The 15,364-nt window shown below is 48.4% G+C and overlaps 1 protein-coding gene across 1 annotated transcript in view; it reads left to right on the forward strand.

The window, feature by feature from the left end:
- The window catches only part of LOC135516825 (low-density lipoprotein receptor-related protein 8-like), a 200,529-nt gene that overhangs the window by 179,070 nt on the left and 6,095 nt on the right, over positions 1 to 15,364 (forward strand). Inside the window, exons 15-17 of the mRNA XM_064940961.1 lie at positions 10,026 to 10,167; positions 11,218 to 11,370; positions 13,319 to 13,615. Coding sequence (XP_064797033.1) covers positions 10,026 to 10,167; positions 11,218 to 11,370; positions 13,319 to 13,615 — 592 coding nt within the window. The remainder of the gene's footprint in view (positions 1 to 10,025; positions 10,168 to 11,217; positions 11,371 to 13,318; positions 13,616 to 15,364) is intronic.

Here is a 15,364-nt window from a genome sequence, read left to right on the forward strand (position 1 = left end):
GGCTGGCGGATCTGGAAGAGTCTGGCTGGCTGGCGGATCTGGAAGAGTCTGGCTGGCTGGCGGATCTGGAAGAGTCTGGCTGGCTGGCGGATCTGGAAGAGTCTGGCTGGCTGGCGGATCTGGAAGAGTCTGGCTGGCTGGCGGATCTGGAAGAGTCTGGCTGGCTGGCGGATCTGGAAGATTCTGGCTGGCTGGCGGATCTGGAAGAGTCTGGCTGGCGGATCTGGAAGAGTCTGGCGGATCTGGAAGAGTCTGGCTGACTGGCAGATCTGGAAGAGTCTGGCTGACTGGCGGATTCTGGCAGACTGATGGCTCTGGCTGCTCCATGCTGACTGGCGGCTCTGGCTGCTCCATGCTGACTGGCGGCTCTGGCTGCTCCATGCTGACTGGCGGCTCTGGCTGCTCCATGCTGACTGGCGGCTCAGGCTTCTCCATGCAGATTGGCAGCTCTGGCGGCTTCTTGCAGACTGGCAGCTCTGGCGGCTTCTTGCAGACTGGCAGCTCTGGCAGCTCCTTGCAGACTGGCAGCTTCTTGCAGACTGGCAGCTCCATGCAGACTGGCAGCTCCATGCAGACTGGCAGCTCTGGCTGCTTCATGCAGGCTGACAGCTCTGGCTGCTCCATGCAGGCTGACAGCTCTGGCTGCTCCATGCAGGCTGACAGCTCTGGCTGCGCTAAACAGTCAGGAGACTCCGGCAACGCTGTAGAGGCGGAAGGCTCGGGCAGCGCTGAACAGGCGGGAGACTCCGGCAGCGCAGGAGAGGAGGAAGGCTCCGGCAGCGCTGGAGAGGCGAGGCGCACTGTAGGCCTGATGCGTGGTGCTGGCACTGGTGGTACTGGGCTGAGGACACGCACAGGAAGCCTGGTGCGGGGAGCTGCCATCGGAGGGCTGGTGTTTAGAGGTGGCACAGGATGGGCTAGACCGTGAAGGCGTACTGGAGATCTTGAGAGCAGTGCTGGCACAGGACATGCAAGGCTAGGGAGGTGCACAGGAAGCCTGGTGCGTGAGGCTGGCACCAACTTCACCAGCCGACTAACACACACTTCAGGACGAGTATGGAGCGCTGACCCAGGTGCCATCAAATCCCCGACACGCTCCGTCTGGCAAATTCCATACTCAAAGCACCAACATAGCAACTCCCTCATTACTCTCTCCTCCAATTTCCCCATTAACTCCTTCACAGTCTCTCTCCTTGGCTCCTCACGATAAACAGGGAGAGTGGGCTCAGGTCTGACTCCTGACTCTGCCACACTCTCCCTGAGCCCCCCCCAAGAAATTTTTGGGGCTGACTCTCGGGCTTCCATCCGTTTCGCCGTGCTGCCTCCTCATACCGGCGCCTCTCCGTTCTCCAGGCTGAGCCCAGGGTCCTTCTCCGTCTATTTCGTCCTCCCATGTCCATTCCTTCTTTTGTTGCTCCTGCTGTTGCTTTTGCCTGTTACCACGCCGCTTGGTCCTGTTGTGGTGGGTGATTCTGTCACGGCTTTCGTCTGGTGAAGGAGGAGCGGACCAAAATTCAGCGTGGTTGTTATTCATTTTATTTTAATAAGGAAACTATACACGATTAAACTAACAAAATAACAAACGTGCGAAAACCGAAAACAGCCCTATCTGGTGCAAAACACAGAGACAGGAACAATCACCCACAAACACACAGTGAAACCCAGGCTACCTAAATATGGTTCCCAATCAGAGACGATGACTAACACCTGCCTCTGATTGAGAACCATATCAGGCCAGACATAGAAATAGACAAACAAGACATCCAACATAGAATTGTCAGGACCCGGTTACGAACCTGGGTCTCCGGAGTGAGAAACAGTCACTTAACCAACTGAGCCACGAATAGTCAGCAGAACCCAGAAGATGAGGCAGACACAGCAGTACTTAAGACGGTGTATTTAATAAAGTAAAAAAGGAGAAGTCCTTAAATACAAAAATGGCAAATCCAAAAGGTGGTAGGAATAGCACAAAAAAACCTCAAGAGATACTCAAAAACAAAAACAGAATTCCACAAGAGCATCCACCGGAATCGACAAGAAAACACAGAACACTAGGGCTGGGTGCTAACATACAAACACAGAGCACAGAACTGAGGGAAACTAAGGGTTTAAATACAATCAGGGGAAACGAGGTACAGGTGCAAATAATAATGGGGAACAAGGGAAAAAACATAAGGTCAAAAAGCACAATGGGGGCATCTAGTGACCAAAACCCGGAACAACCCTGGCCAAATCCTGACAGAATCCCCCCTAGGAACGGCTCCTGACGTTCCTACCAGCTCTCTCAGGGTGGAGGGCCCTGAACTGACGAATGAGGTCAGGATCCAGGATGTCTTTGGCAGGAACCCAGGAGCGCTCCTCGGGACCGTAGCCTTCCCAGTCCACCAGATACTGCCAGGACCGCTGCACCCGGCGGGAATCCAGTATCCGATGGACGGTATAAAGCCGGCTGGCCTCCAATGACACGAGGCGGAGGGGAGGTCTGTCTGCCGGGACAAGGGGAGAAAAAACAACAGGTTTTAACAATGAAATGTGAAATGTGGGATTAATCTTAAGGGATCTGGGTAAGTGTAGGCGATAAGAAACTGGGTTAACTCTCCTGGCAACCTTGAAGGGACCGATGTATTTTTGGGACAGCTTGCGAGACTCCACCCATAGAGGTAAGTCTCTTGTGGAGAGCCAGACTCTCTGGCCGGGGCGCAGGGTAGGCCCGGGACGGCGACGTCTGTTGGCTTGTTGTTGGTACCTCTGTGAGGAACGCATAAGATTAAGACGGGTTTTCCTCCACATAAGCCGACAGCGTCTGACGAACTTCAAGGCTGAAGGCACTCTGATTTCTGCCTCCTGGTCCGGGAACAATGGAGGAGCATAGCCAAACTGACACTCGTGCGGGGACATACCAGTGGAGGAGGAGCGCAAGGTGTTGTGCGCGTATTCGGCCCAAACAATAAAGGATGACCATGTGGACGGGTTGTCACGAGTCATACATCGGAGGGTGGTTTCCAGCTCTTGATTCATCCTCTGTTTGGCCGTTGGACTCCGGATGGTACCCTGAAGATAGACTGGCAGAAGCCCCCATGAGTTGGCAGAAGGCCTTCCAAAACCTTGAGGCGAACTGGGGACCTCTGTCAGAAACCACATCTTGAGGAATGCCGAAGATTCGGAACACATGATTAATTACCAACTCAGCCGTTTCCTTGGCAGAAGGTAACTTAGTCAGAGGGACGAACCTGGCCGCCTTTGAAAACCTGTCGATTATGACTAGGATAGTAGTATTGCCATGGGATGGAGGAAGTCCAGTAATAAAGTCCAATGAGATATGGGACCAGGGTCTGTGGGGAACAGGTAAAGGGTGAAGGAGTCCTTGAGGGCGGAGGTGAGAAGATTTGCCCTGGCAGCACACGGGACAGGCATTGACGAAAGTGGCAACGTCTTCTCTTATGGTAGGCCACCAGAACTTACGCTGGATGAACTCCAAGGTGCGACCTACGCCCGGATGACAGGTGAGGCGAGAGGAGTGCCCCCACAGAAGGACCTGAGTCCTCACTGCCTTGGGGACAAACAACCGATTGGCAGGACCTCCTTTCGGGTCCGGTTCGCTAGCTTGAGCACGTCTCACGGTATCCTCAACTTGCCACGAGATCGGAGCCACAATCTTAGCAGCAGGAAGGACAGGCATGTCCGTGTCATCTCGAATGGCAGGAGCGTAGACTCGGGACAGGGCATCCGGTTTGAGATTCTTCGACCCGGGCCGATAGGTGAGGATAAACTGGAATCGATTGAAGAAAAGAGACCATCTAGCTTGTCTAGAGTTCAACCGCTTCGCCTGCTGGATATACTCCAGATTTTTGTGGTCCGTAAGCACTTGAAACGGGTGAGAAGCCCCCTCGAGCCAGTGTCTCCATTCCTTCAATGCCATCTTAACCGCTAGGAGTTCACGATCCCCCACATCGTAGTTCCTCTCAGTCGGGGTAAGCCGGTGTGAGAAGAAAGCGCATGGATGAAGCTTCTTGTCTTCACCCCTCTGAGACAGGACAGCTCCAACACCAACCTCTGATGCGTCTACCTCCACCACAAATGGTTCATCCGTAGTCGGTAGTATCAGGATGGGAGCAGAGAGAACGCGCTGCTTGAGTCCTTGGAAGGCCGTCTCAGCTTCTCTTCCCCACAAAAACCTTGCATTGCCACCCTTGGTTAAAGCTGAGAGAGGGGCTGCCACCAAGCTGAAGTTCTTGATGAACTTGCGGTAAAAGTTTGTGAAGCCCAGGAAACGCTGAACTTCCTTAACGGATTTGGGGGTGGGCCAATCCGCTACCGCCCCTACCTTCCTGGGGTCCATTTGGACTCGACCGGGTTCCACTACAAATCCCAGGAATTGTACTCGGGATGAATGGAATTCACATTTTTCCGGCTTAACGTACAGATGGCTGTCCAGGAGGCGTTTGAGTACTTGTCTGACATGCTTAGTGTGTTCTTGAAGGGAGCTCGAATAGATGAGGATGTCATCCAAGTAAACGAACACAAATATGTTAAGCATATCCCTAAGCACATCGTTTATGAGCGCTTGGAACACCGCTGGGGCGTTGGTCAGGCCGAAGGGCATCACCAAGTATTCATAGTGACCAGTAGGCGTGTTGAAAGCGGTCTTCCACTCGTCACCAGGTCTGATCCGCACAAGACGGTATGCGTTCCGCAGGTCAAGCTTAGTGAAAACAACTGCTTCCTGGAGCAGCTCGAAGGCTGTGGCCATAAGGGGTAGCGGGTAACGGTTACGGACGGTTATGGCATTGAGTCCCCGGTAGTCGATGCAAGGACGTAATCCACCGTCTTTCTTGGCCACAAAGAAAAACCCTGCTCCCGCCGGGGAGGTGGATGGACGCATGAGGCCTGCTTCCAGAGCGTCCTTGATGTAGGTATCCATAGCAGCTCGTTCGGGTGGAGATAGGGAAAAGATCCGACACCTGGGGGGCAAGTGCCCGGAAACAGGTCGATGGGGCAATCGTAAGGTCTATGGGGTGGTAGCATGGTGGCCCTCTGTTTGCTAAACACCAGTTTGAGGTCATGGTAACACTCGGGAACTCGGGTCAGGTCGATGGATTCTAAAGACTCGGGAGTAGAACTCGGGGAATTCTGGAAAATACAAGTAGCTTGGCACGTAGGACCCCACTGCTTGATAGTGCCCACAGACCAGTCGATGTGAGGGTTATGGCTGTGAAGCCAGGGGTATCCAAGGACGAGAGGGAACTCGGAACAGGAGATCAAATGAAAGTTCATCAATTCCTGGTGTTGTGAAACTGAAAGTCGCAAGGAGGTAGTGACATGAGTGACAAGTCCAGATCCCAAAGGGCTTCCATCCAATGTAGTGACCCTCATGGGTTCACTTAGAGGTTCAGAGGGAACGCCATTCTCCTTCGCCCAGACACCATCCATGAAGTTACCTGCGGCTCCAGAGTCTACCAAAGCTTGAAGGTGAAGCTTGTGGTTGTCCCAGGAGAGGGTGACTGGAATGAGCAGACGGGAGTTGGACGGATGGGAGGAGGTTATGTTTCCCGTTACAGTTCCCCCCGGTCTGTACGGGACAGAGCGTTTCCCTGGAGCCCGGGACACGTGGAACGGAAATGGCCCGGTTTGCCGCAATATAGACAGCGTCGCTCCCTCATCCGGCGGTCTCTCTCAGCCTGGGAGATGCGTCCAATCTGCATGGGTTCCGATGGAGCCAGCGAGGATAAAGGTGGGGACTCGGAGCTGGGACTGATAGGGGCTAGAGGTCTACGGTTGAGTTCTCTCTCTCTGACGCTGGTCAATGCGTGAGGCCAACTTGATCAGGGACTCGAGATTGTCCGGTGGTTCCCGAGTGGCCAGTTCATCTTGGATAGTGTCGGAAAGGCCTTTCAGAAAGCACACCGTGAGCGCCTCGTTGTTCCAGCCACTTGCTGCTGCCACCGTGCGGAACTGGATGGCATAGTCCGTCACGCTGCGCCAACCTTGGTGGAGAGTCAGGAGCTGTTTGCCTGAGTCAGAACCACTGCTTGGGCCTTGAAACACTCGTTTGAATTCCTCAGCAAAGGCAGAGTAGCTGGCACAGCAGGAACTATGGGCATCCCACACAGCAGTAGCCCAGGCCAGGGCTTTTTCCGGCAGCAGGGTGATGATATAAGCGATCTTAGACCGGTCGGTGGGAAACGACGAGGGTTGTAGCTCAAAGGAGAGAGAACATTGGGTGAGAAACCCTTTACAAGCACTTGGATCACCTGAGAACTGTTGGGGAGGTGGAAGACGAGGTTCAGCCAGGGGGTTAACTGCCATGGGTACATGAATCTGAGGTACTGGGACGGGAACTGTTGCCGGGGTAAGACGATCAGATATTTGCTTAATGGAAGTCAGCATCTCCGACAGAAGATGAGAATGTCTAGCCATTAAGGCCTCTTGCTGAACCAGGGCGGCTTCGTGGCGTTGGACAGTCTCCTGGTGGTGGGACAGCATGGCAAAAAGGTCCTGGGAACTGGCTGCCTCTGGGTTCATTTTTGGCTCAGTCAGTTAACCAACTGAGCCACGAATAGTCAGCAGAACCCAGAAGATGAGGCAGACACAGCAGTACTTAAGACGGTGTATTTAATAAAGTAAAAAGGAGAAGTCCTTAAATACAAAAATGGCAAATCCAAAAGGTGGTAGGAATAGCACAAAAAAGCCTCAAGAGATACTCAAAAACAAAAACAGAATTCCACAAGAGCATCCACCGGAATCGACAAGAAAACACAGAACACTAGGGCTGGGTGCTAACATACAAACACAGAGCACAGAACTGAGGGAAACTAAGGGTTTAAATACAATCAGGGGAAACGAGGTACAGGTGCAAATAATAATGGGGAACAAGGGAAAAAACATAAGGTCAAAAAGCACAATGGGGGCATCTAGTGACCAAAACCCGGAACAACCCTGGCCAAATCCTGACAAGAATGCCCACTCAGATCACAACCTGACCAGCCAAAACATAGAAACATACAAAGTAAACTCTGGCCAGGGTGTGACAGCTATTTGAGAAACTGGTTCTCACTACGCGACAGTTGATGATGCCCTGTTCCCAGAGAGCTACCCTCCTGAAGGTTTTTGCTCCAACCTCAGATGTTACTAACCTGATTCAGCTTACCGACAAGCTAATTATTAGCTTTGCATCCAAAATGCGTCCAAATGTCTGCCATTGTGTTTGGCTTTGACTTTGAAACAAGATCCACAACGACCATGGAATGTCTTAATTTGCAACGGGACCTCTAACTCCCATCATTTATCCTCGTCATTCAGATTACTCTAATTCAATCGTGTTTGATTTTCGATTTTATTTGCATTGACGTCATTGTGATTAGAATGGTAAAAAAAAGACTGCAGAGTACCAGGCTATTTGCGACTTGAGGGCCGTTAGCAAATCAGGCTATTAACGGCCGTCAAGCTACATCCATTTACAGAGCACAGTTTTGGAGTAGTTACCGTGACTCAACGGTCACGTGGAATTTGACAGCAGTCATGATTCGTGACCACCGATGTGGCGGTAACACAATCACCGTTACAGACAAGTGTGTGTCACTTTCATCTCTCATTGGGACTGTCACAGCCTGTTTAGCCATTGTGGTTAATGACACATACCCCACTGCCTTATTCCACTGTGGTAATGACATACCCCACTGCCTTATTCCACTGTGGTAATGACATATACCCCACTGCCTTATTCCACTGTGGTATTGACATATACCCCACTGCCTTATTCCACTGTGGTAATGACACATACCCCACTGCCTTATTCCACTGTGGTAATGACATATACCCCGCTGCCTTATTCCATTGTGGTTAATGACACATACCCCGCTGCCTTATTCCACTGTGGTAATGACATATACCCCACTGCCTTATTCCACTGTGGTAATGACATATACCCCACTGCCTTATTCCACTGTGGTAATGACATATACCCCACTGCCTTATTCCACTGTGGTAATGACATTATACCCAGCTGCCTTATTCCACTGTGGTAATGACATATACCCCGCTGCCTTATTCCACTGTGGTAATGACATTATACCCAGCTGCCTTATTCCACTGTGGTAATGACATAAACCCCGCTGCCTTATTGCACTGTTGTAAGGACAATTACCCAGCTGCCTTATTCCACTGTGGTAATGACATTATACCCCGCTGCCTAATTCCGCTGTTGTAAGGACAATTACCCAGCTGCCTTATTCCACTGTGGTAATGACATTATACCCCGCTGCCTAATTCCGCTGTTGTAAGGACAATTACCCAGCTGCCTTATTCCACTGTGGTAATGACATTATACCCAGCTGCCTTATTCCACTGTGGTAATGACATTATACCCCGCTGCCTTATTCCGCTGTGGTAATGACATTATACCCCGCTGCCTTATTCCACTGTGGTAATGACATTATACCCAGCTGCCTTATTCCACTGTGGTAATGACATTATACCCAGCTGTCTAATTCTGCTGTGGTAATGACATTATACCCCGCTGCCTTATTCCACTATGGTAATGACATATACCCCACTGCCTTATTCCACTATGGTAATGACATTATACCCTGCTGCCTATTCCACTGTGGTAATGACATATACCCAGCTACCTTATTCTACTGTGGTAATGACATATACCCAGCTGCCTTATTCCACTGTGGTAATGACATATACCCAGCTGCCTTATTCCACTGTGGTAATGACATATACCCAGCTGCCTTATTCCACTGTGGTAATGACATATACCCAGCTGCCTTATTCCACTGTGGTAATGACATATACCCAGCTGCCTTATTCCACTGTGGTAATGACATATACCCAGCTGCCTTATTCCGCTGTGGTAATGACATTATACCCTGCTGCCTATTCCACTGTGCAAATTCCTATAGAGACTCCTAACTCTCCGCTCCTAACTCTCCGCTCCTAACATTGCTGGTGGATTGGAACGGAGCTTTTTACAGCAGAATTGAATCCACAGTAGAGCTCTACTTTTAAAAGTGCAAATCCTCTGTTGCATTGGTTACAGTAAGTAGCTAAAAGGGAAAATATGTTCTTATTGAAAGCTGCTACAAATGTAAGACCAGTAAGAAAAAGCTTCTGCGGGAAGGTGGTTAATAATACATTCCTTATTGTCCATTTTGTGAGAGGAGGAAATGTCTTTCTACTCTAACTGACCTTGTTTGACAATGTTAGCTTTTTGTTAAACATGCTCTACTTCAGTTTTATTACGTGGATTGTAACACACACACACACACACGCACATGCAGACACACTCTCACGCACATTCCCCCTATACACAGTTCTGTACCACAGGATGTGCTGTCTCGCCGCCGCACTCTAATGGGGATTAAGCCCATGGTTTCCACAGCAACCGTGGAACGATGCCAGCTCCCCTCCGCACAGCATCTTCCCGAAGCCTGATAACGTTAGGGGAACGTTCCGGTAAACAGACAGGATATAATGAAATAAACAACCACAAGGTGACGTCTGGTTGCAGTCAGAGTTTGTTTAACCTCCCAACGGAGGAGCAGTGAGAATGCTCACCCTTTACGGTAGCACTGGTGAGATCTCGGCAAGGATTTCTGCAGAGAGGGCGATAGCTAGACAGTTAAACTGTAAAAGTAGCGCTTATTCACGTAACATCGCTTGAGAAGTCAGTCTGTCTGTCGTTCTGTTTTGTCTGACAATCAAATGTGTTTTTACAACAGCATGTTCCAAAAGTCCTTACTCTGGCTAGCCGCTCTAAAAGTCTTGTACTAGCTAGCTCAGCCTTTTATAAATCAGGCGAGAGAGACGACAAACTGCTGTCTGTCTACTGCATTCTTTTTTACAGATGCCTATACACAATGTTAATTGACGTAAAAAATTGACTGTGCTTTCATTGCCTCCCCTCCCTTTCTCCTGCCTCTTATCTATCCACCTCCTCTTACTCTTTATCCCTCCCTCCTTCCCTCTCCTCCTTTTTTGTCTTTCTTATTCCCTCTTTCCATCTCTCTCCCCCCTGTCAGGACCGTATCTACTGGACAGACAGGGAGAGGGAGGCGGTGTACAGCGCTAACAGGCTAACCGGCCAAGATGTCAGCACACTGGCCGAGCACCTCAACGACCCCCACGACATAGTGGTCTTCCACCCACTCCGACAGCCCCAAGGTGTGTGTGTGTGTGTGTGTGTGTGAGAGAGAGAGAGCAAGTAAGACAACAAAAAATAACTTGTTTTCTCTGTTCTGTCGGTGTACCTTTGTGTGTGTGTGTGTGTGTGTGTTTGAGAGTGAAAGAGAGAAAGAGAAAGAACAAGAAAGAGCTTGTTGTCTCTGGTTGTTTATCTGTGTCCCTAGTGTGTTATGCAATGCTTCTAGTACACTTCTCCCTATGACTGAACACATGTCCTTACCTGAGTACACAAGGTGTGAGTCATTCTTCCTCTGTGATCCTTTGAGACACACACACACGGCAGGAAGCCTAGCGGTTAAGAGTGTTGAGTTGGTGGTTCGAATCCCTGAGCCGACTCTGTCGATGTCCCCTTGAGCAAGACACTTAACCCTAATTGCTCCCGTAAGTTGCTCTGGATAAGAGTGTCTGCTAAATGACTAAAATGCCATAAAACACACAAACTACACTAGTTCAACCTGGTCTTCACAGATTGATCCCTGGTCTCATGTAACAGACCCATCACATTATTACATTAAGAAGCTAGTATTTACAAAGATCAAATGTGCCATGTGTATCTTAACAGTGCAGTTACACCAGAAACTACTATGTAGTTTCATGTTTTTATTATATGAATAAGTGAACAGTTCGCCTGGATTATCAATCATTCAAATGTATTTTATAAGTCCCTTTTTACATCAGCAGCCGCAAAGTGATTTACAGATACCCAGCTTAAAACCCCAAAGAGCAAGCAATGCATAGGCCGACTAGCAAGGAATTCCTCAGATCTCCCCTGGCACGTTGGTTATTAGCTTATCTAGCATGGTGTCAAAGTTAGCTAGAGAGACTCTCCTTACCCCAATGCGTCCGAGTCTCTGACTGTGTGTCTCTTTGGCTGCGTTTACACAGGCAAACCAATTCTGATATTTTTAGACCAATCAGATCAGCTCTTTTGCCAATAATTGGGCAAAAGATCAGAATGGGGTGCCTGTGTAAACACAGCCTTTTGTATTTCTGTCTCTTACTGTGTGTTTCTCTATTTCCCTCTCTAAGGCCCAGACAGCTGTAACTTGGGCAGTGAGGCCAACGGTGGCTGTGAGTACCTGTGTCTCAAAGCCCCCCAGATCACAGAGCACTCTCCCAAGTACACCTGCGCCTGCCCCACAGGACAGGACCTGGGGCCCGACATGCGGGGCTGTGTGCCAGGTGAGAATGTGTGTGTCAGTGGGTGGCTGTTAGTGGAGGCTGGTGGAGGGAGAAAAGGGGTGATGGGCTCATTTGGTACCATCCATTCATTCCAACCATTACCATGAGCCTGTCCTCCATTTCAAAGTGACACCAGCTTCCACTGATGTGTGTGATTTGCAGACCCCCGGTATACGATCTGGAGTGAGGAGTCATGACCTCTGCTGGTCGGCTACTGCGTAGCAACCTATCAGTGCCAAAAGCCTTGGTCTGCCCTAGAAAGCCTATGTAAATTACGATCGCCAGAAAGGAGAAAATGTATTTTTAGACGCCAATTTTGGTTTATTATGATCAAGTTCGGTCCCCAGTGTGAATTATTTTTAAGTTCGCTACAATATTTAATTTAAATATTGATCCATTCTGACTATTACATTTGTCGTAACACAGAACCACATGCTGACAGACTAATCACAGGCCGGTAGGCGACGAGGAGGCTCGCCCTCATGCACGCTCTTTGCACATGTCTCTCAGGCAGGATTAAAATGACTACATCGACCATGATCCTTTGATAGTTCCGGTCATTTTTTTTCTCTATGATCCAATTTTTTGGTGCCATTCAGCCCCATACAGCAATATGGCTCGCTTCAAATACAAAAGTATGTGGACATACTCAAATTAGTGGGTTCGGCTATTTCAGCCACACCCGTTGCTGACAGTTGTATAAAATCGAGCACACTGCCATGCAATCTCCATAGACAGACATGGACTTTCAACATGGCACCACCATAGGATGCCACTTTTTCCAATAAGTCAGTTCGTCAAATTTCTGCCCTGCTCGATCTGCCCCGGTCAGCTGTTAAGTGCTGTTATTGTAAAGTGGAAACATCTGGGAGCAACAACAGCTCAGCCGTGAAGTGGTAGGCCACACAAGCTCACAGAGTGCTGAAGCACATTGCGCATAAAAAATTGGCTGTCCTCGGGTTGCAACACCCACTACCAAGTTCCAAGCTGCCTCGGAAGCAACGTCAGCACAATAACTGTTTGTCGGGAGGTTCATGAAATGGGTTTCCATAGCCGTGCAGCCGCACACAAGACTAAGATCACCATGTGCAATGGAAAGTGTTGGCTGGAGTGGTGTAAAGCTCACCGCCATTGGACTCTGGAGCAGTGGAAACACGTTCTCTGGAGTGATGAATCACACTTCACCGTCTGGCAGTCCGACAGAGAAATGTGGGTTTGGCGGATGCCAGGAGAACGCTACCTGCCCCAATGCATAGTGCCAACTGTAAAGTTTGGAGGAAGAATAATGTTCTGGGGCTGTTTTTCATTGTTTGGCCTAGGCCCCTTAGTTCCAGTGAATGGAATTCTTAACGCTACAGCATACTATGACATTCTAGACAATTCTGTGCTTCCAACTTTGTGGTAACAGTTTGGGGAATGCTCTTCCTGTTTCAGCATGACAAAGCGAGGTCCATACAAAAATGGTTTGTCGAGATTGGTGTGGAAGAACTTGACTGACCGACACAGAGCCCTGACCTCAACTCTATCAAACACCTTTGGGATGAATTGGAATGCCGACTGCGACCCAGGCCTAATCGCCCAACATCAGTGCCCGACCTCACTTATGCTCTTGTGGCTGAATGGAAGGAAGTCCCCGTAGCAATGTTCCAACATCTAGTGGAAATCCTTCTCAGAAGAGTGGAGGCTGTTATAGCAGCAAAGGGGGGACAAACTCTATATTAATGCCCATAATTTTGGAATGAGATGTTGGACGCGCAGGTGTCCACATACTTTTGGTCATGTAGTGTACTTCCGGCACCATCGGGAGTTTTCCATAGTTGAGGTTTGATTGAGTAAAACTCTATTATGATGATCTTACTGTTCTAATCTTGTAAAACAGCTACATATAGTTGATATGGCATACATACAAGGGTGTAATGTAACTAATTGTATTTTCTTGTTCTTTAAGCAAATGAGACTATTACCACACCGTCGCCATTCCCCACTGGCTCGGTAGCCATCATCACGGCAAGTATCGAGGAGGACAAAGAGGACTCCCATTCCACTTCTGGGTTGTCCCAGGCAGATGCCGGGGTCCGCCACCTCACCCCCGCCCCCTCCAGCACCCCAGAACTCCTCCTCATCGCCAAACCTGGGGCAGAGGTGAAGGAGAAAGATGGCCGGCGTTTGGATCACACCACCTCCACCACAGTAGGGTCTGGGGACACTAATGTCATCAAGGAGGACAGCAACCTCTCTCACCACTGTAAGTGCCATCAAGTGGCCGTGTGTGTGTGTGTGTGTGTGTGGGTCTGTCTGTGTACCTGATATGTATCTGTGTGTACTATGTTTAATTGACATGAATTTGTAGTAATTACCTACAGTTCTTGAGCAAGATCGCTATATTTAATATTTCAGAAACCAGCTCTTTGTAGACCTGTTGATGTTCTAGCCCTCCTGTCAGATTTGGAACTGGTTAGGACAATGAGGGAGAGGGGGACATTATTTGAAGTAATTACCTACAGCTATTAGCATGGAAGTGTATTTCCAGCAGTTTACAGCGATACAATGATCAGTTCACCTGAATTTTACATGATCATGTTTCAGAAACCATCTATTTCCTGGACATTATGGGAGCAAATGGGACTCTATTCCATATATGCACTACTTTTAACCAGGGCATATAGCGCACTATATAGGGAATAGGGTGTCATTTTGGGCACAGCCAGAGTGTTATCTGATGAAGCTTAGCCTCTTCCACCACCTCTTTGTCTCCTGCCAAATACTGCTTCATTTCCAAACCAGGGTTTCTGTTACCTGGCAAAAGCCCCCCCAAAAAAGTGTTGCCCAATGCAAAATAATGCTTTTTATTAATTGATAGAAATACCAGTCGATGGAAATACGTTTGATCTATAGGTTATTTTGCATACTTTTTTAAAATTCAATTGGCCTGTGTGTGTATTTTCGCTAGTTGTCATGTATGTTATTTATTCAACACAACAATCACACACGCACAGCATATAGAGCCTATTTTGAGTGGGATTTCTCCTGCAGCTCCTCAACATATGCTTTTAAAAGCCCATTCATTGCGCAACAATTCTAAATGCAATCGCCTGTTAAAAACAGTTTTGGTGCACAATTTAAAAGAGCTACTATTTTGTTTTCTGAACTGGTAATTGAAGCTCGCCTCCCCATTCACCATTCAAGTGCAGGCGACAGGCTATCAGAGAGTCACACACCGCGTTGTAATTTGAGCTGGAGACAGTATGCGTTCTGAAAACATACTTAATGGTTTGAAACGTGAATGTTTTTTTTTTTCATATTATGATGATGTCTTGCCTTGCTTCAAAGTTGCTTATTGCCAAAAATCCAACCATAGAAACGTGGAGGCAAATATTTTTATTTAGACTTTGGCGGCACATGAATTTCAAGCTCCGGGAAGCTTACAATTATCCTACCATTGCTACCGATCTGCGTGCCATTTATGATTTTCATATGCGCATTTTTCGTTTCTCAAAATCATTGTCATGTGGTTAATTGTAAAAAATCTGAATTAAATTGATACCAATCTAAAAGTAAAAAAATGCAACTCATTTGAGATCTCCAGCCTCTGCCATATGGACACATTGATACGCCGTGATTCATTGGCAGCTAAAGAAACGAGAGCATGGAACTCACAGCCTATTGGCCAATGCAGCAGTAGGCCTATAACTTCCATTGCTCTTTCACACCGAGGATGGGTGACTATTGAGGGGGAGATTGTTGAAAGAAAATTCAATAGCCTACTCTGGGGAACTGTAGTTTTAATATAATATAATTCGCAATGGATGTTATTAAAACAGACTTCGCTGACTTACTGCGTGAGGTAAAGAAAAAATGACTTAGAAGCTCAAGCTTATTAGTGGGGGTGACGTGGTGAATTAAGATAATCAGAAATCCAACATCCCCAAATGGTCCCTTTCCTAAATTGTTTCATCTTTAGATTCCCACTCTTTCTAAATTTTCATCTCTCTCA

This window comes from Oncorhynchus masou, chromosome 3 (assembly GCF_036934945.1).
Source record: "Oncorhynchus masou masou isolate Uvic2021 chromosome 3, UVic_Omas_1.1, whole genome shotgun sequence".
In the NCBI taxonomy this organism is placed as follows: Eukaryota; Metazoa; Chordata; class Actinopteri; order Salmoniformes; family Salmonidae; genus Oncorhynchus; species Oncorhynchus masou.